The sequence below is a fragment of the Pseudophryne corroboree genome, chromosome 5, assembly GCF_028390025.1.
Source record: "Pseudophryne corroboree isolate aPseCor3 chromosome 5, aPseCor3.hap2, whole genome shotgun sequence".
In the NCBI taxonomy this organism is placed as follows: domain Eukaryota; kingdom Metazoa; phylum Chordata; class Amphibia; order Anura; family Myobatrachidae; genus Pseudophryne; species Pseudophryne corroboree.
Genome location: NC_086448.1, coordinates 628,253,306 through 628,273,247, shown reverse-complemented (window position 1 = coordinate 628,273,247; position 19,942 = coordinate 628,253,306). Strand labels below are relative to the sequence as shown.

The window sequence follows — 19,942 nt, the reverse complement described above, 5'->3', positions numbered from 1 at the left end:
GGATCTTTATAAAAAAACATTGTACTGTGGGAATGACTGTTGCCCTAGCTAATCTAGTTATAGGAGCATCCACCTTGGGTGTAATCTCCCAAGGTTTAGGGTCATCCTCTTTAAAGGGATAAAGGTCCTTGAATCTCCTTGGCACCTGAAATTTAAGGTCAGGTTTCAGCAAGGCCTCTGTCAAAACCTCTTCATAATGGGAAAATTCTGCAAAAACAGATACCAGTTTCTTCTTACGCAAAAAAAATTAAGCTGCACTGATTAATGGAGTATTATCATCCTACAATTGTCTGATGGATTGCATCAATAAACAAATCTAGTCCTGAACTGGGTAGGGAATCCCCCTCCTAAGTAGAAGTCTCTTCCCATTCAGGGTATATTTCCCCCTCTTCCCGGGGATAAACCAGCAGATTCTGAATCAACACCAGGGAAATCAAGAGGAATGAATAGGCCGCTTCCTAGAGGCAAAGGCCCCAACAGATGCCACCATCCTATTTAAAGATGGGGCCATCCCGGAGATGCACTTGCCCAAATGATGGCCCATGGGAGCTCTATGGATGAATCAGCTATAATGTGACTGAGCTGAGAGTGCAACGCTAGTCTGGGACTACTTTAAACACAATGTGTTCTATCAAGGCCCTGGCTCAATCAGGCAAACCCGACTGTTCCTTAGAACACCCAGGCTATGAGGCCATCGGCAGCCCGGAGCATGCTACACATAGCGAGCTCAGCTCTGTACAACCCTTAGGGAATTTTATTGTAGCTGACTTGCCCTTGGGATTTTTGTCCAACATAGGGACAGATGTATTAAGCCTGGAGAAGTGATAAAGCAGTGATAAAGCACCAGTCAATCATTATGGGTTTGAAAAATGACAGTTAGGAGCTGATTGGCTGGTGCGTTATCACCTTCCACTTATCTAGGCTTAATACATCTGCTCCATAATGCCCAATGTCACAGTGATACAGAAAAATGCAAAACTGCCTAAGACAAACAGGAAATAGTGCAGACTGAAACTCAGTATCACTAAAATACAAATGCATACCAATGTATGGACAAACAACTGCATAAATCCCTAGCAGGTAATAGTGCAGAGAGAATTGTTATTATACAGAATAATAATTTGTGCAAGATTTAAAACAACTAGTAAGAAATCTCAGCCCTGCTTATCTGTGTCTCCTTCCAACAAGCAGTCTCCCAGCAGTAGTTAGTCTGAACAGGATGTCCAGCTTTAAAGTGTTGGGGACGGGGCTACAACATGGCGCAAAAATCCACCCCAAAAAGTGGCCACAGCTTAAAAACAGAGCCAAAATCGCCCAGTCTTAAGACCTCTTTGTTTGGGGTGGAGCTAAAACAGCACCTAGAAGTGCCAGCCCTTAAAACTGCCGTGGATCAGAAAGCTTTGTAATATTTATTAGCCAGAGACTCTGAAAGGCTGCAGTAATCGGCTGCCATTATGACAACCCGAGTGCATCTTAAAGTGCTTACGGACAAACATCTTACTTTTGTCCATCTTTCCTGCTCCCGCAGAATGTGGTAAAAAAATGGGTGAGCAGTTAGAGCCAGCTAGTACAGAGCGACTGACCCGGCCGCAGCCCCATCAGTATACCTGTGTGCCAGGTATAGCAGGTAAATGGGGAATATTTGCACATAGGCACTTATTCAGGTTTGTTATCAAACAAAACAAAAAAATAGCAATTGGGCAAAACCATGTAGCACTACAGGTGGGGCAGATGTAACATATGCAGAGAGTGTTATATTTGGGTGGGGTATGTTCAAACTGAAATCTAATACCCCTTTTCCACTAGCTCAAAAAACACGGGTAAATGCACGGGGGCGCGCATTTACCCGTGTTTTTTGCTAGTGGAAAAGGCCCCCCCCCCCCCCATCCCCCGCAAAAACCCGGATCAAGCGACCCGTGAATCCTACCCGGGCAGCTACCTGGATAGGACACGGGATAGGATCCGGGTAGGGTTGTAGTGTACACGGAAGCCGTGTCGATGCGACACGACTCCCGTTTACACTGTATGGAATGTCTGCGCTGGGAGATCATGTGATCTCCCAGCGCCACCACTGCCGCGTCACCAGAGCGTCACCAACCTGGCAATATACAGTGTAAATTGGAAGTGTAGAAATTACCCTGCACAGAAACGATATAACCCACCCACATCTAAATCTACACGTTACATCTGCCCCACCTGCAGTGCAGCATGGTTTTGCCCCATTGCTAACTTTTTTGGTTTGCTAACAAACCCGATTAACCCCCATAGTGCCTTACCTTACCTCATAGATGCTTCCTCGGACTAACCGGTGTACAGTGACTGTTCACAGTTTGGTGACTAACTGCAGAAGTTTAGGAGAGTGAGGTCTCAGGCTCTAGCCTCTAACTAACTGCCCCCACTCTGTTAATGCTTGCTGTCTGTTGCCAAGGACTAAGCACCCAATAAAGAAAACTAAACAAAAATATAAAACTAAAACCTAACGAAATGCTAAGCTGTTACTGTGTGACTTTTTCCTAAGGCACTAAAACAAGACTGAGGTATGAGGTGTTATTAAGGGAGGGGGGAGGGGGGCGGGAAGGGGGGGGGAGTCAGGTGATTGTTTAGCACCAGACTCCTAAAGGTCAGATACATAACCCAGAGTAATGGCATCCCCCAGATTGACGATAGACAAAAATAACTGATCCAAAAAATTATAAAATATATTAAAAGAAATAAACAGACCCCAAGCATGGTATAATACATACATTCAAAGACTACAATAAATAAGGCAACAAATGTGGGAAGATTCTTTATTTTATCCGTCTCAACCCACTAACAGTACTTTCTTTAAAAAAAAAAATAATTCTACAAAATCACCTACACTGTCTGAAGCAAGACAACTGCATTGAGTTACCAGTGAGGCCTTACTCCCTTCAGTTGCTAGTTGCCTCATAACATGCAGATCCAAGGGGTCTTATGTCCCGTTTTCAGTGTCATTGCTCAAGTTTTCTGCAAGATCGCTTAACTGAGCTTGATTCAAAGCAGATATCAGATGTTCAGCAGTTGCGTGAGCCCCCTCTTGATCTTGCCAAGCCACCAACAGAAGTTTGGCCCTCATCTTTACATCCTCGCTATCAGATTCAATCGCTTTAATGTTTAAGTCTTTTATCTCTAAGTGAGGGGCCAGTGTCTTCCACTGCTCTCCCAGTTTGCTGGCAAGTGACTCAATCACTTCACCAGTGACAGACTTCTGTTGCATGACGTCTGGACCTGGAATAATAAACGAGATGTATGGCTTTACTCTGAAAATGGTTCATCTCTAGATCTATGTAAAATAGTCAATCCCAAGAATAGAGAAATGATGAACACTAATTTGTGAAGCAATATTTTAGGAGCCAAGACAAATATTCATTATTGATGCAAGTCTGAATCCATTCACAATTAAAAACAAAGGGTTTGATACATTCCATACATATCCCTTTTTCTTCCATGTTCTATTCCAGAAATATCTGAATATACTGCAGACTGACCTATTACAATCTAGAACATGTGGATGCTGCTTGTTATATCCATATAACTCTCCATAACTGGTAAGGGCACAAATACTTACTTTCATTGTTTTCCTTTAATAAAGATTCATTATCTTCATCATCATCATCGTCTTCTGTTTTTATTTCCTCTGATGGGGGCTAACAATATAAGAAATGGATTATTGTAAAGAAAACAACTGTAAATATGCAATATGTATACGTTCTAAATGTTAGCTCCTCTCAGACAACCAACAAGAGGTGCCTATGATAGTGGAAGAGAGTGACCTCTCTTGGGGGTAAATGTATGAAGCAGTGATAAGAGTGGAGAAGTGAGCCAGTGGAGAAGTTGCCCATGGCAACCAATAAGCATTGAAGTAACATTTACAATTTGCATACTACAAAATTATACAGAGCAGCCGATTGGTTGCCATGGGCAACTTCTCCACTGACTCACTTATCCACTCTTATCACTGCTTCTTACATTTACCCCCTAGAACCTACTGTATAAATTCCACAGTTGAGCGTCAGCAGGCTTTATCTCATATGAGATGGACAGAATACTCAGAATTCATATACTTTTTACACAAAATCATTTTCGACAGAAGTTCTAATCACATGAACTGGTCTGGATTTCTCATTCCTTCTCGGCAGCTATTACTTATTATTATTAAACAGAACTTTGTTGAAAAATTATTTTGAAGCCATCAATCCTTTGTGCTGCTAAGTTGAAATGTTTTTTTCAACCAACAACAAAGAATTGTGAACACCTTATTATCAACTAAGTCATAAAACATTGAAAATTAAAATGCATCTGAAGATCTTTAATGTAGTGAGGAATATGTCTAAGAGCTAACACAATTTTTCACATATTTAATGAAACAACACAAATGGAGCACATAAGTATTGCTCTCAAAGTGTTGCAGATAGGGCACAATGTGAAAAAGTTGCTGTGAATACTGTAGCATGCAGGCTTCGGGATCATCAATTGCGGCTCCCAACCAAGTATACACAATGATTTGGGATTTGGGTCTCAGCTGTGGCTTCTTCCTGTGTTCACCTGAACAGCAAAGGCACCCAGCAACCAGGACCGATGATCCCAATGTCTGTTATATTCAGAGTGATTTGTTCCAAGCATGTTTCCAGCCACATTAAACACATTTTTAACAAATGGTTTATTAAGCAACTAATCTGAATTAACTTTTTAAAAAGCTGAGCTCCATAAAAATGACTGAACCACATTTTTCCTGTCGCATTACCTTTCAAGGAAAAGGTTACTTGTGGCAAGTCAATGTTTGCTCAGGGATATAAAAACGAGATTTATGGTAAGAACTTACCTTTGTTAAATCTCTTTCTGCGAGGTACACTGGGCTCCACAAGGATTGGACAATGGGGTGTAGAGTAGGATCTTGATCCGAGGCACCAACAGGCTCAAAGCTTTGACTGTTCCCAGAATGCACAGCGCCGCCTCCTCTATAACCCCGCCTCCCTGCACAGGAGCTCAGTTTTTAGTTAACCAGCCCAATGCAGTAGCAGGAAAAGAGACAACAACGGTTAGTAGCCACATACACCACACTCTCACGACAGGAGAAGTGTCAGCGGCTAATGCCATACCAACCCAAAGAAGCTAAGTGCGTCAGGGTGGGCGCCTTGTGGAGCCCAGTGTACCTCGCAGAAAGATTTAACAAAGGTAAGTTCTTACCATAAATCTCGTTTTCTGCTGCGGGGTACACTGGGCTCCACAAGGATTGGACAATGGGGATGTCCTAAAGCAGTTCCTTATGGGAGGGGACGCACTGTAGCGGGCACAAGAACACGGCATCCAAAGGAAGCATCCTGGGAAGCGGCAGTATCGAAGGCAAAGAACCTTATGAACGTGTTCCCTGAGGACCACGTAGCCACCTTGCACAATTGATCAAGGGTCGCACCACGTTGGGCCGCCAAAGAAGGTCCAACAGACCGAGTAGAATGGGCCGTGATGTGAGCAGGAGCTGATAGACCAGCCCTCACATAAGCATGTGCAATCACCATTCTAATCCATCTGGCCAGGGTTTGCTTGTGAGCAGGCCAGCCACGTATGTGAAATCCAAACAAAAGAGAGAGAGAATCAGATTTTCGAATAGAAGCAGTTCTCTTCACATAGATATGGAGAGCCCGTACCACATCCAAAGACCGCTCTTTGGGAGACAAATCAGGAGAGACAAAGGCCGGAACCACAATCTTCTGATTAAGGTGGAACGAAGAAACCACCTTAGGCAAATATCCGGGACGAGTCCTAAGAACCGCCCGGTCACGGTGAAAAATCAGATATGGGGAACTACAAGACAAGGCACCCAGATCCGACACTCTTCTAGCAGAGGCAATAGTCAGCAAGACCACCACCTTAAGGGAAAGCCACTTAAGGTCAGCTGAACCCAGGGGTTCAAACGGAGGCTCCTGCAACGCCTCCAAAACCACCGACAAGCAAGTCCCAAGGAGCCACAGGCGGGACATAGGGAGGTTGGATACGCAACACACCCTGAGTGAAAGTATGAACATCAGGTAAAGTCGCAATTTTTCTCTGAAACCACACCGACAAGGCAGAAATATGAACCTTGAGGGAGGCCAGACGCAGGCCTAAATCTAGGCCCTGCTGCAGAAAAGCCAAAAGTTTGGCTGTACTAAACTTGGAAGCGTCATAATTATTAGATGCGCACCAAACAAAGTAGGAATGCCAGACCCTATGGTAAATCCGAGCAGAAGCCGGTTTCCGGGCCCGCAACATAGTTTTAATGACCTCTTCAGAAAAACCCTTAGCCCTCAAGACGGAAGCTTCAAGAGCCACGCCGTCAAAGACAGCCGGGCTAGGTCCTGGTAGACACAGGGGCCCTGAACGAGGAGGTCTGGGTGTTGTGGAAGTGGACGCTCTGACGACAGGCCTTGAAGGTCTGAGAACCAGTGCCGTCTGGGCCACGCCGGAGCCATGAGAAGCAGATTTCCTTTTTCTTGCTTGAACTTCCGAATTACTCTGGGCAGGAGTGACACCGGAGGGAACACGTACGGCAGCCGAAACCTCCATGGCACCGCCAGCACATCCACGAATGCTGCTTGAGGATCCCTTGTCCTTGCTCCGAAGACCGGAACCTTGTGATTGTGTCGAGACGCCATCAGATCTACATCTGGAAGACCCCACTTTTCCACGAGGAGTTGAAACACTTCTGGATGGAGGCCCCACTCGCTGGCATGCACGTCCGCGTCCCAATTCAGGACTCCCGGAATGAATATTGCCGATATGGCCGGTAGATGGCGTTCCGCCCAACGTAGAATCCGTGAAACTTCCTTCATTGCCAAACGGCTTTGAGTGCCGCCTTGATGATTTATGTAAGCCACTGTGGTGGCGTTGTCCGACTGTACTTGAACAGAACGGTTCTGAATTAAATGCTGGGCCAGGTTCAACGCATTCTCCCCTACTTGTCCCTATCTGTACTGGACCGTGTCACTGAATGCCTTTCTACCATTTCATCCTGGATGACATCTCGCCACCTCAAACTGAATATTTCAAAGACAGAGTTAATTATATTTCCACCGGCCAATAGTAGGTACCAACTTGATATCTCTATCACTGTTGAAAACTCGACTATCTACCCTACCCCACAACCTCGCTGCCTAGGTGTCATCCTTGACTCTGATCTGTCCTTTGTTCCCCACATTCAATCTGTCTCAAGATCATGTTACATGCATCTAAAAAACATATCCAAAATACGACCATACCTTACACAAGACACTGCTAAAACTCTAATCCATGCTCTCATTATCTCCCGCATTGATTATTTCAATAGTCTCCTAACTGGTCTTCCCAAAACGAGACTCTCACCACTACAATCCATTCTGAATGCAGTGGCGAGGCTTATCTTCCTCGCTAGACGTTCATCGCCTGCAGATCCACTCAGTCAGTCCCTCCATTGGTTACCTGTACTCTACCGCATTCAATATAAAATACTTTTACTCACACACAAGGCCATTAACCAAACTATACCAACGTACATCACTTCGCTTATCACAAAATATCTCCCAACCCGACCTCTTCACTCTTCACAAGACCTGCGTCTCTCATCCACACTCATTACTCGCTCCCACTCACAACTGCAGGACTTTCATCGGGCTGCACCCACTCTGTGGAATGCCCTACCACGCACAATAAGACTCTCCTCTAGTCTCCAACAGCTGGTTGTGAGTGTCCAATAGCGCTCCGAAGTGCACCATGCTCTGAGCAGGGACCAGGGAGGATTTCTTCCAGTTGATGAGCCACCCGTGGGCTTGTAGAAACCGGACCGTCATATCCAGATGACGTAGGAGAAGTTCTGGGGAATTTGCCAGGATTAACAAGTCGTCCAGGTACGGCAGTATCCTGACCCCTTGACGGCGGAGTACCACCGTCACCACCACCATTACTTTGGTGAAGACTCGCGGAGCCGTTGTTAAACCAAAAGGTAACACCCGAAACTGGTAATGGAGGTTGCCAATAGCAAACCTCAGGTATTGCTGATGTGACACTGCTATAGGAATATGCAGGTAAGCATCCTGTATGTCCAGGGAGACCATGTAGTCCCCAGGTTCCAAGGCCAGAACTATAGAGCAAAGGGTTTCCATACGGAACTTGGAAACCTTCACAAACCTGTTCAATGCCTTGAGGTTGAGAATGGGCCGGGAGGACCCATTCAGTTTCGGGACTAGAAACAGCGGAGAATAGTACCCACGGCCCCTCTGAGCAAGAGGCACCTGTACTACAACTCCTGTATCCAGGAGGGTCTGTACTACCGAATGCAGAGTGTTTGCCTTTGTCTGGTCCAACGGGACGTCTGCCTGGCAAAATTGATGAGGGGGTCGGTTTTTGAAGGCTATGGCGTAACCTCGAGTGACGACTTCCCGTACCCAGGCATCTGAAGTGGTCTTCAACCATTCCTGGGTATACCCTAGAAGCCTGCCCCCCACCCTGGGATCCCCCAGGGGGAGGCCCGACCCGTCATGCGGCAGGCTTATCGGTCTTGGAAGCTGGCTGACTGGCAGCCCAGGCTCTTTTGGGCTTCGGCTTACCAGGTTTGGAAGTGCGGGCCTGCTTGTGGTACGCCTGACCTTTTGTTTTACCTAAAGGGCGAAAGGACATACCTTTAACCTTCGACACAGAAGGAGCGGTATTTGGCAGACAGGCAGTTTTGGCAGTAGCCAAGTCAGCCACTATCTTATTTAAGTCCTCCCCAAACAGAATATCTCCCTTCAAAGGGAGTACCTCCAGGGTTTTTCTAGAGTCCAGATCCACAGACCAGGATCTCAGCCACAATATCCGGCGAGCCAGGACTGACGTAGTAGAGGCCTTGGCTGCTAGGATACCGGCATCAGAAGCCGCCTCTTTAATATAGCGAGAAGCTGTGACAATATATGACAAACATTGTCTAGCATGGTCAGAGGAGATGTCAGCTTCTAACTCCAAGGCCCATGCTTCAATAGCCTCGTCAGCCCATGTAGCTGCAATAGTGGGCCTTTGCGCAGCACCCGTGAGGGTGTAAATCGCTTTCAGACAACCCTCCACACGCTTATCTGTAGGCTCTTTTAAAGACGTGACGGTAGTGACAGGCAGAGCTGAGGAAACCACCATCCTAGCCACATGTGAGTCCACTGGAGGAGGCGTTTCCCAATTCTTAGACAGCTCTGGCACGAAGGGATAGCGAGCCAGCATCTTCTTTTGAGGAACAAACTTCGTACCCGGGTTTTCCCAGGGTTCCTGACGTATATCCACTAGGTGGTCAAAGTGAGGTAAAACTTGTTTAACCACCTTCTGACGCTTGAACCTATCTGGTTTCTTAGGAGGGACGGATGGCTCGGGATCATCCGTAATCTGTAGAATTAACTTAATAGCCTCCAAAAGATCAGGAACATCCACATGTGAACTACCCTCCCCATCAGCCGTATCTGAGTCAGAACCTGTGGGGTCAGTGTACGTGCCGTCTTCATCAGACAAGGTGTCAGTGACAGCAGTGAACTGTGAGGAGACAAGCGCTCGCTTAGAGGACCCCTTGGACTTAGGCGAGCGATGGTCAGACTTTTTAGTAGTCAGGGACTGGTTCAACTTTTTTAATTGAGCAGATAAATCGTCCGCCCACGGCGGGTTAGCTGCAGGGACCACATACGGTTGTACCGGCATTGGGGGTCCCATAGGGGGTGTTAGTTTATGAACTAGCGTATGCAGAAGCGTGGAAAAAGCGGCCCACGGTGGGTCAGTATGTGCCTCCGTTGCCACAGTCCCACTGGGGGGCAAGGAGCCCCCAGAACCAGAGCCCACAGCTGCTATATTCTCCTCATATGGGTCTGTGGCTTCAGCAACACCGGCAGTGTGTTCAGCCCCAGAACCGTTACCCTCAGAAGCAGACATGATATAACTTGCAGTATCAGGTAACACAGTACAATTTGTCAGCAGCACAATACTTCTAGCCCAAACCCCTGCGCAGTGTAGTCAGCACCAGCAGAGATAAAGGAGAGATATGGTGACTAAATCACAGAGAAAAATACGTAATACAGTATATCTTTGTGAAAATCCTATATTAGATAAAACCTGACGCACCAAGCCCCCTCAGGTTATAGAATATAGGGATAGCAAGTTGAGTGAAAGACACGAAATGGACAACACTCAGCTATCAAATGCACACACAAATAGTCACAGTCTGTACAATGCAGAGGTTATTACTAACAATAATACTGCACTGGACTAGCTTACACAGCTATATAACAATAGATATAACAGTACACAGTAAGAACTGGATGTATATCACAGGGTAATTGTACTGAAAAACCCTGACTAAATGCACTCTTTCTTAACTATCACTGTCTAAAAAGGCAGGTAGAATACTTAAGTGTCTTGTAAAGTCACAGCGCTGACAACCAGGCGGCTTTACATAGGAGGATTTGCCCAAGCATTCCCGGGAACAGTGAGCTGAGGAGTAATGGCGCCGCAGACACTGACAGGGAGTGAGGAAAAGACAGAGATGCAGCTCCAGGGTGGGAACACTTGCTAGAAATGGCGCCCTGGGGCTGGGGGAAGGGTTTCAGGTCTAAGCCTTATCCCCCTGCTGGCAAAACCACCGGGTACTGTGGGCGATATAAAAATTGGTTTAGAGAGGAAACCTGACCTGCGCCCATGCCCACTAACCGCGCCGGATCGCGATAAAGACCGGGTCCCACTTACCACCTCCCGAAGCGCGGCCACGCGATCCTGGAGAGCCCCAGCCATGTGTGTCTAACGTGAAGTAAACCGGAGCCTCCGCTGTAGGTACCCGGCAACCAGGGCTCGGGAGTGTACAGTGCCGCTGGGGAGAGCTGGAGCAGCAGCAGTGAATGTCTCCTGACATTTACCACCGCTGCTGCCCTTGAAGTCTTCACTTTTTTCTCACAAAAAAGCTCTTTTTAGGGCTGCCTGGAGCAGCCCCCCTGTTAAGTGCCTGCTTACTGCAGCACCAACTTACAAAACTGAGCTCCTGTGCAGGGAGGCGGGGTTATAGAGGTGGCGCTGTGCATTCTGGGAACAGTCAAAGCTTTGAGCCTGTGGGTGCCTCGGATCAAGATCCTACTCTACACCCCATTGTCCAATCCTTGTGGAGCCCAGTGTACCCCGCAGCAGAAAAACAATTTGGGGAAAAGTTCTCTTACCGGTAATTCCTTTGCTAACTTGATGACCATGTTCTCAAGGTATTCTGGTAGACTCCTAAATTGTTGGTTGGTAGGTTGGAAAAAGTGGGGACTTCTACGAGCCAATAATCTTAGTGCTCTCCAGCCATAATTAGAGTTGTTCACCACTCTGGAAATTAACATTTTGTTATCACTAAAACAGTAAACTAATGAAAATTGCATTTATCTAATTTATACTCGACATTAAAACATTTTTTTTACAGTTCACAAGGAACACAGACCATATATATGGAGGGGTCAGCAGTAAAGTGAACCAAGTCCATGAGAAAAATGAATCTCAAACTTTAAGAACTGTAATGAATTAACCACGGACTTTTAATTGTTTGCCATCTAGTGAATAATAAAACTATGGACTTGGGTCACAATTTTGCAGAAAAATATGTTTCCACTGTAACATGAAAAAAATGGACTTTGTTCACTGTAATGCTGAACACTCCATATATAAAACTCCTTCTATTACATGTCTCAAAAAATGAGCCTCTACTGGATTGGTTATTACCAGCCAATCAAAAACCCTGGATAGACCTAGAAAGAGCACTAAACCTTCTATTTTTTTTTAAAGAAACTCCCATCTTCCCCATGGTGGTGCCCTAAGTGGGTAGGTGCCACAATAGGGGAAATCATACATGTTAAAAGTTATCTCCCCATCCGCAAGCTCAACCAGTATTTCTGAAGTGCAGATTGATATTGTCGGCTTATCACCAGACAATAACCACTAAGGGGCCACTTTGTTCGAAACAGTGAACTCTCTAAACAGTGCCCTTGAGTGTTTTTGGTAACAGGAAGGGTGATCAGAGTAGATGAATAACTTCTCATGAATAACTTCTGAATGAATAACTTCTCATGGGTCCAATTATTTTAAAAAGTGGAATCCCCCAATTCAAACAAGTGTGACCCTTAGTATCAGAATAGGGAAGATAGAGCACTTTTAAAAGCTATCCCTCCTACTGCCTAGCTTGTAAAAATGTCTCCAAAGTTTATGCTGTAAGGGGCGGTGCTTAGTGACATCATCACCCCACTCCATGCTCCCGCCTCCTTCAATTTCAATCCCTACAGTGCTTAGGATGAGTCACATTCTTCCTTAGCAGTGAACGGGTTAACCAGAACAAAACGAAATTCCACTTTAGGGCCACTTAAAGTACAGACAGATATGGATTTAACATAAGTACAAAATAACTGTTTCTCATTCATCCGACGGTGCGATATTGGGAACGTCCTCAGGTTTTCCCCAAAGAAGTGTACTTACATAGACCGATAATTGGATGCAATACTAAATAATATGTAAAATTATATAAAAATGTTTACAGAGAACCAGTAGGCAGTCTGGCACAGCTGCTGGGCAGCTGCTTTGGTACTTACCGGTAAATCCTTTTCTCGAAGTCCATAGGGGATACTGGGATGGTGAATTATAGTGGGGTATAGATGGGTCCATTGGAGCCGATGCACTTTAAATTTCTTCAACCTAATGTGTGCTGGCTCCTCCCCTCTATGCCCCCTCCCATCAGACCAGTCTAGAAAACTGTGCCCGAAGGAGACGGAACATACCTCAAGAGGAGGAAGACAGAACAGATGAACAGGAGAAACCGAGCAACACAACTGAACAAGTAGAACAGAAAAACAGCGAAAGCAACATGCATACGCTGATGCATAACAACCCAATCTGCAGAAAACAAAGCACAGATGTGGGCGCCCAGTATCCCCTATGGACTTCGAGAAAAGGATTTACCGGTAAGTACCAAAATCCTGTTTTCTCTTGCATTCATAGGGGATACTGGGAAGGTAAATTACAGTGGGGACGTCCCATTACGGGTGGGAGTGTGCTGAGATCCCTGCAATACCAAATGCCCAAACTGAGCGACCACTGACGGCAAGGTATCAAAACCATAGAATTTCACAAAAGTGTTGGAGCCGGACCAGGTAGCAGCCCTACACAACTGCAAGACCGAGACTCCCCGAGCAGCCGCCCAGGAAGAACTCACCGACCTAGTGGAATGGGCGGTAACAGACTGTGGCAAAGGTAAGGCCACAAACGAATAAACCTGTTGGATAGTGAGTTTTATCCAATGTGCAAAGGTTTGCTTCGAAGCGGGACACCTAATCTTGGTGGCCTCATACAAAACAAAAAGAGTATCTGACTTCCAGGTACGAGCCATTCGTTGACATAAATGTGCAACGCTCACACCACATCCAAACTGCGAGGTGTGGAAGAATCGGTTACAACCGAAACTACAATAGGTTGATTTATGTGAAAGGCCAAGATAACCTTAGGCAAAAGCAACCTACGAGTCCTGAGTTCTGCCCGATCTTCGTGAAACACCAGATAAGGTTGTTTCAGGACAAAGCCCCCAATTCCGAGACTCGCCGCGCAGAAGCGAGAGTCATCAAGGTGACCGTCTTCCAAGTCAAATACTTGGTCTCCGCCAAGTGCAATGGTCCAAACCAGGAAGACTGAAAGAAATCCAACACCAATTGGAGATCCCAAGGGGCTATAGGAGGTACAAAAGGTGGCTGCAAGTGGAGCACGACCTTGAGAAAGGTATGAACCTCCGGGATCAAGGCCAACCTTTTTTGGAAAAAGACAAACGAGGCAGACACTTGGACCTTAAGAGAGCCCAAACACAATCCAACATCTACACCCAACTGGAGGAAGCGCAAGAAACGACCCAATTTAAAAACAGCTGGTGGATAATGACGATTATCACACCAGAAGACATACATCTTCCATATCCGATGGTAGTGCCGTGATGTAACATCTTTCCTAGTATGGAGCATAGTCGGGATAACAGCCCCTGGAATGCCCTTCCTGGCTAGAATCTCCCTCTCAACTTCCACGCCGTGAAACGTAGCTGCTGTAAGTTTGGATAGACGAACGAGCCTTGCTGAAGATGATCTTCTCTCAGCGGTAAATGCTAGGTATCGTCTACCAACACTGAGAAGAGATCTGTGTACCAGGCCAGCCAAGGCCAATCCAGGGCGATAAAAATCGCCTGAACCCTCTCCCTCTCTATTCTTTTTAAGATTTGTGGTAGTAGCGGGAATGGAGGAAACAGACTGTCTGAAAGGTCCAGGGCGTTGTCAAATGTGTCCACAGCCGTCGCCTGTGGGTCCCTTGTCCTTGACCTGTAACAGTGAAGCTGCATGTTGTGTTGGGATGCCCTCAGATATATCTGAGGCCAACCCCATCGGGATACTATCTCACGGAAGACCTGATGGTGGAGAGTAGACCCCATTCTCCGGGGTGGAGATCTTGCCGGCTGAGGAAATCTGCCTCCCAGTTGTCCACTCCCGAAATGAATATGGCCGACAGTGCCGTGGCATGTCTTTCTGCCCAAAGGAGGATCTTGTTGACCTCTCTCATAGTCGCCCTGCTTTTGGTTTCGCCTTGTCGACTGATGTAGGCCACCGCCGTGGCATTGTCTGATTGTACTTGAATGGCGTGATTTTGTAACAGCTGGAAAGAAGGGCGTTGTAAATCGCTCTTAGTTCCAAGATGTTTAAGGGGAGGATGGTTTAGTGTGGTAACCACTTTCTCTGAAGCTGAGCCCACTGGGCCACAACTCCCCAGCCCTGGAGACTCGCATCTGTGGTTAACAACGTCCAAGTGTGTGTTCTGAAGACTTGACCCTCCACAAGATGGGAGGTCTGTAACCACCACAGAAGGGATATCCTTGTCTGTGGTGACAGACGGACCAGGTGGTGCATGTGGAGATCCGAATCTGACCATTGGTCTAACAGAAATATATAGTGTGGCAGATGCTTAATTAGCTTAGTGATATCACTCAGGTGCTTAAAAGAGAGGGGTATTTCTAAGCAAGAAAAAAAGGCATTTTGTTTCCCCCAGCACACTGAATGATAACAGTAACCAGATGTAAATCCCACACAATTTTAGAATTCAGAGATCTCGGATAGATTATATATATATATATATATATATATATATATATATATATATATATATATATATATATAAACAGAAATGGGCGGCACTCCGAGTCTTGAGTTAAGTGACGTATGGCACAACACAGATATGCCTTTAAGACACGTATGGCACAACACAGATATGCCATACGGGAGGCCATCAAGAGTGGAGACAGTGAGCAACCGGTGGCTAGGCATTTTGCCAAAGCCAAACACAGCATGGCCACACTTAGATATAGAATAATTGATCATGTACCACAGTCAGTAAGGGGAGGCGATAGGTCCAAAAAATTGTTGCAACTAGAGGCAAGATGGATGTATAGACTGAATACCATCCATCCTAATGGCCTCAAGGACTCCCTTAATCTGAGATGTTTTCTTTAAGGGGTGTAATTGTGTGACACTCGGTGAGCGATACACGTATAGTTACAGGCAATGTATAGCTTGCAGGTGATCGCTAGCTTTTCTAGTTATGTATTTAATCTATTTTGCAGGAGGTCTTTTATTATTGATCTCCACTTTTATGCTATTAGGTCTCAATTGGATGTGGAAGGAAGTGTATACATACTTGGTTGTATTTTAGAATTAATACGATTTTATTCACTATGATATTCTGTATTTTTGGCACGTTTGTTTTTATTTGGTTGTTCACTATATGAATTTAACATGTTTGCACTTAGCACTTTTCAGATTGTTACAGAATATGTTACACTGCGATATGAGCCGTAGGACTGTATGTCTTTTTGATTAATTTGATATCACTGTTTACTAGTAACCATGGCAACCTTGTCTACAGCGTCAGCTGGACGGACCGGCGCTACGTCACTACCGGAGAGACGGGGCGATGCGGCCGGTATCCGGGCGGCGTGGGCTGTGCTGGCGGGTGGAGTCATCCTATCATTAAGGTATTTATATAGCACTAAATGTCATTGTCACTTATCCTGACGGCGGGGCTGCGACCCCGAAACGTAGATCATGTGTAGTTGACAAATAAAAGTCTTTGCACTTTATTTCACTTAACTCAAGACTCGGAGTGCCGCCCATTTCTGTTCCTGTATATTCCTGGGCAGCAGCCCGGAGGGAAGGCACCGTGAGGAAACTACTGTTCTTCTAAGGGCAAACGAGTGCCGGGTCATTCTGGACTATTTATACAAATTGGATCCGTGCTGAAGGTTCCTAATTTGTGACCAAGGCACCGTGAAGTCCCTACAGTTTACTCAGGACAATCTTCACCTGCACCACTTTTGCACAGTGCGTCAGCACGAACCTGCACTAAGCACTTTTTTCATAGCAAGTTTTGCACACTTTCCACGATCTAAGATGACCACAATGGATGAAAGAGCTATAGAAGGAGCTACTCACTTCTTACAATGCGACAACTCTGATACACTAAGCTTCTCAGAGGCTGAGGCGGAAAGCATTCTGTTTAAGACTTCAGCATTTGAAACGGATAGTGTCGCCACTAATGAAGATCTCTACAGAGACCTCCTAAAATTACGTAAACGAGAAATTGATTATCAATACCATGGCATGACTTTATCGGATTACTTCAGGGCGAAGCAAATACCGAGAGGGTTCCGCATACATAATATGCCCACCATAGGGAGGTATGACGTATCTTTTTGTAGAAAATGGATATCCGTACTAAATAAGTGCTCAATGGATCTTCTACTGCTTGTTATAGAAGATGCCACACGTGAAATGAATTGCACTAAGCAGAAAATTGAGGCATTTACTACGGAACACGGTCTCACAGTATCTTCGCCCCCTGATTGGCTTGCCAAATTGGAAGTAGAATTGGAACAATACAAGATTAATCTCATTAAATTCAAAAAACAAAAATTATTACGGGTACAACAGGACTACTCCCAGCATAGGGTTTACTCCTGGTTATCTAATAGCACGATGAGACAGACCCCAGGACGCCAACAGTTCTCCAGACGACGAGAACAACGTCCAGCATATTCAAGCACCTCGGCTAGTGAGATGGAAGACAACACCTCGGGACGCAATCAACAGATGGAAGAAGTCCCTTTAGGGGTACGTACCAGGGCCATAGCCGCGGGAAGAGGAGGAAGTTCACGAGGCGAGGGGGACAGGCGAGGAGGAAGACGAGGTCCCAGAGCAAATTCCAAACCACCCAAGAGGGGTCGCAATTAATTTTCAATCTCTCCTCCAAAGAGTTAACACCCACGGAAAATGAAGTACTGAGTAAGGGTTTAGGTTTTATACCTACTAACTCTCTTGATCCAATGCAATGGAAGATAGAGACATTTAAATTGACACGTTCTCTCAAACTAAGAGAATATTTCAACAAAACACCACCGGGGCCAAGGGTACCATCAGCATTAGACATCCCCGCACAGGTGAGCCATTTGAGTAAATCTTAATTTGAGCCTAGTTCACTTAACCCGTCTATCAGGACTTTTAATAGGATGATGGAAACTTTGGACAAAGAACCTTGTGCTAAGCCACATCCTAACATGTCCAGGGAAGAATACAAGGCCCTTAAGGATCTAGGCAAGAGACGGGATATCATCATTAGAAATGCTGATAAGGGGGGTGGCATAGTGGTGTTAGACACTGCTCAGTACAAAAAAGAATGCGAAAGGTTACTCTCAGACCAAGAGACTTATGGTTATTTACAATCTGACCCTACTAAAGCCTTCAAACAAGAACTTGATTTATTGTTATCTAGGGCTGTAACGGAGGGTTATATTTCTGTCTCTTTGTCCAAAGCCTTATCTAGAGATTTTCCTGTGGTACCTATTTTTTATTGCATTCCTAAACTGCACAAGGATTCACATGATCCCCCAGGTAGGCCTATATCATCGGCCCGGGGGTCGTTATGTGAACCCTTGGCAGTCTACTGTGACACATTTCTGAAACCCTGTATTCAACAGACCAACACTCACCTAAAAGACACTTCCATGCTTCTAATTAAATTGGGTGCAATGGGAGTATTGCCCTCACACACTAGTCTGGCTTCAATAGATGTTACCAGCCTGTATACATGTATTCCTCACGTGGCTGGGGTAGAGGCAGTGAGACGTCTCATTACTAATAACCCACTATACAAAGGTCCACATGTTGCATTTTTTCTGGAATTGTTACAATTTACTCTGACGCATAACTATTTCCTTAATGACAAAAGGTATTACATTCAACGCACTGGTTGTGCGATGGGGTCCTCCGTGGCCCCGTCCTTTGCGAATACATACATGTGGGAAGTGGAGAAGGATTTGTTTTTGCAAGATAATTCCACAGCTTGTTATCTAGGAGGTTATTTCAGATATATAGATGATATACTCATCTTATGGACGGGCACACAGGGCCAATTACAAGATATCATAGAAGGCCATAATCAGTCATCTAGCCCAGTCAAATTTACAATTATGATGGATAATTCTACTATCAATTTTCTAGATGTTAAAATCTCCATACGAGCTGGGATCATTAACACATCACTTTACGTTAAACCCACAGACAGAAACAATCTTCTTAAATTTGATAGCTTTCATCCACGAGCTACTATCTCAAGTTTACCGTATTCCCAATTTCTAAGGGTGTGTCGGATCAATAGTGTGCCAGAAACTAGGGATCTTGAGTTGACCAAAATGACAAAGAAATGTTTAGAACGAGGTTACCCGGCAGGAGATCTACATAAAGCTAAAATTAAAGCCCTTAAATTGACACGTGAACAATTACTGAGACCCAATAATAAAAAAACATTGGAGGGCAGGTTCCCATGGGTTACCCAGTACAACTAGAGTAATACTCATCTTTCTAAAAGGGCAAAACAACTGTGGCCTATAGTGGCTTCTGACAGAGAACTAGGGGAGGCGTTCAATTCCAGATTGTTAGTGAGTCACACGAGAAATAGGAGCATTAGAGATTATGTTGTTAAAACTGATATCTCTGAATTTGAGAAGCCCAAAAGGCATTTTCTAAGTAAGAAACTAAGGATGTTTCCGGTGTAGTGGCTGCACGACATGCAGTTACCTCACCCAAGGCGACAAATTTAGACACCCGCACGCAGGTAAAATATTTAAGATACTACATCCGTTATCCTGTGATTCTAAATTTGTCGTATACCTCCTCACATGCCCATGCCGGCTATCATATGTGGGCAAAACGGACTGTGCCTTTAAGATGCGTATGGCACAACACAGATATGCCATACGGGAGGCCATCAAGAGTGGGGACAGTGAGCAACCGGTGGCTAGGCATTTTGCCAAAGCCAAACACAGCATGGCCACTTAGATATAGAATAATTGATCATGTACCACAGTCATTAAGGGGAGGCGATAGGTCCAAAAAATTGTTGCAACTAGAGGCAAGATGGATGTATAGACTGAATACCATCCATCCTAATGGCCTCAATGACTTTTAATCTGAGATGTTTTCTTTAAGGGGTGTAATTGTGTGACACCCCGTGAGCGATACACGTATAGTTACAGGCAATGTATAGCTTGCAGGTGATCGCTAGCTTTTCTAGTTATGTATTTAATCTATTTTGCAGGAGGTCTTTCATTATTGATCTCCACTTTTATGCTATTAGGTCTCACTCAATTGGATGTGGAAGGAATACATACTTGGTTGTGTTTTAGAATTAATACGATTTTATTCACTATGATATTCTGTATTTTTGGCACGTTTGTTTTTATTTGGTTGTTCACTATATGTATTTAACATGTTTGCACTTCGCACTTTTCAGATTGTTACAGAATATGTTACACTGCGATATGAGCCGTAGGACTGTATGTCTTTTTGATTCATTTGATATCACTGTTTACTAGTAA

General features: G+C 45.1%; 1 protein-coding gene across 1 annotated transcript in view; it reads right to left on the bottom strand.

Moving 5' to 3' along the window:
- Nucleotides 1-2,775: 2,775 nt before the first annotated feature.
- The window catches only part of THOC1 (THO complex subunit 1), a 111,935-nt gene continuing 94,768 nt past the window's right edge, over nt 2,776-19,942 (bottom strand). Inside the window, exons 19-21 of the mRNA XM_063923569.1 lie at nt 11,184-11,331; nt 3,590-3,668; nt 2,776-3,249 (exon numbers count right to left, since the gene is read on the bottom strand). Coding sequence (XP_063779639.1) covers nt 2,954-3,249; nt 3,590-3,668; nt 11,184-11,331 — 523 coding nt within the window. The 3' untranslated portion in view covers nt 2,776-2,953. The remainder of the gene's footprint in view (nt 3,250-3,589; nt 3,669-11,183; nt 11,332-19,942) is intronic.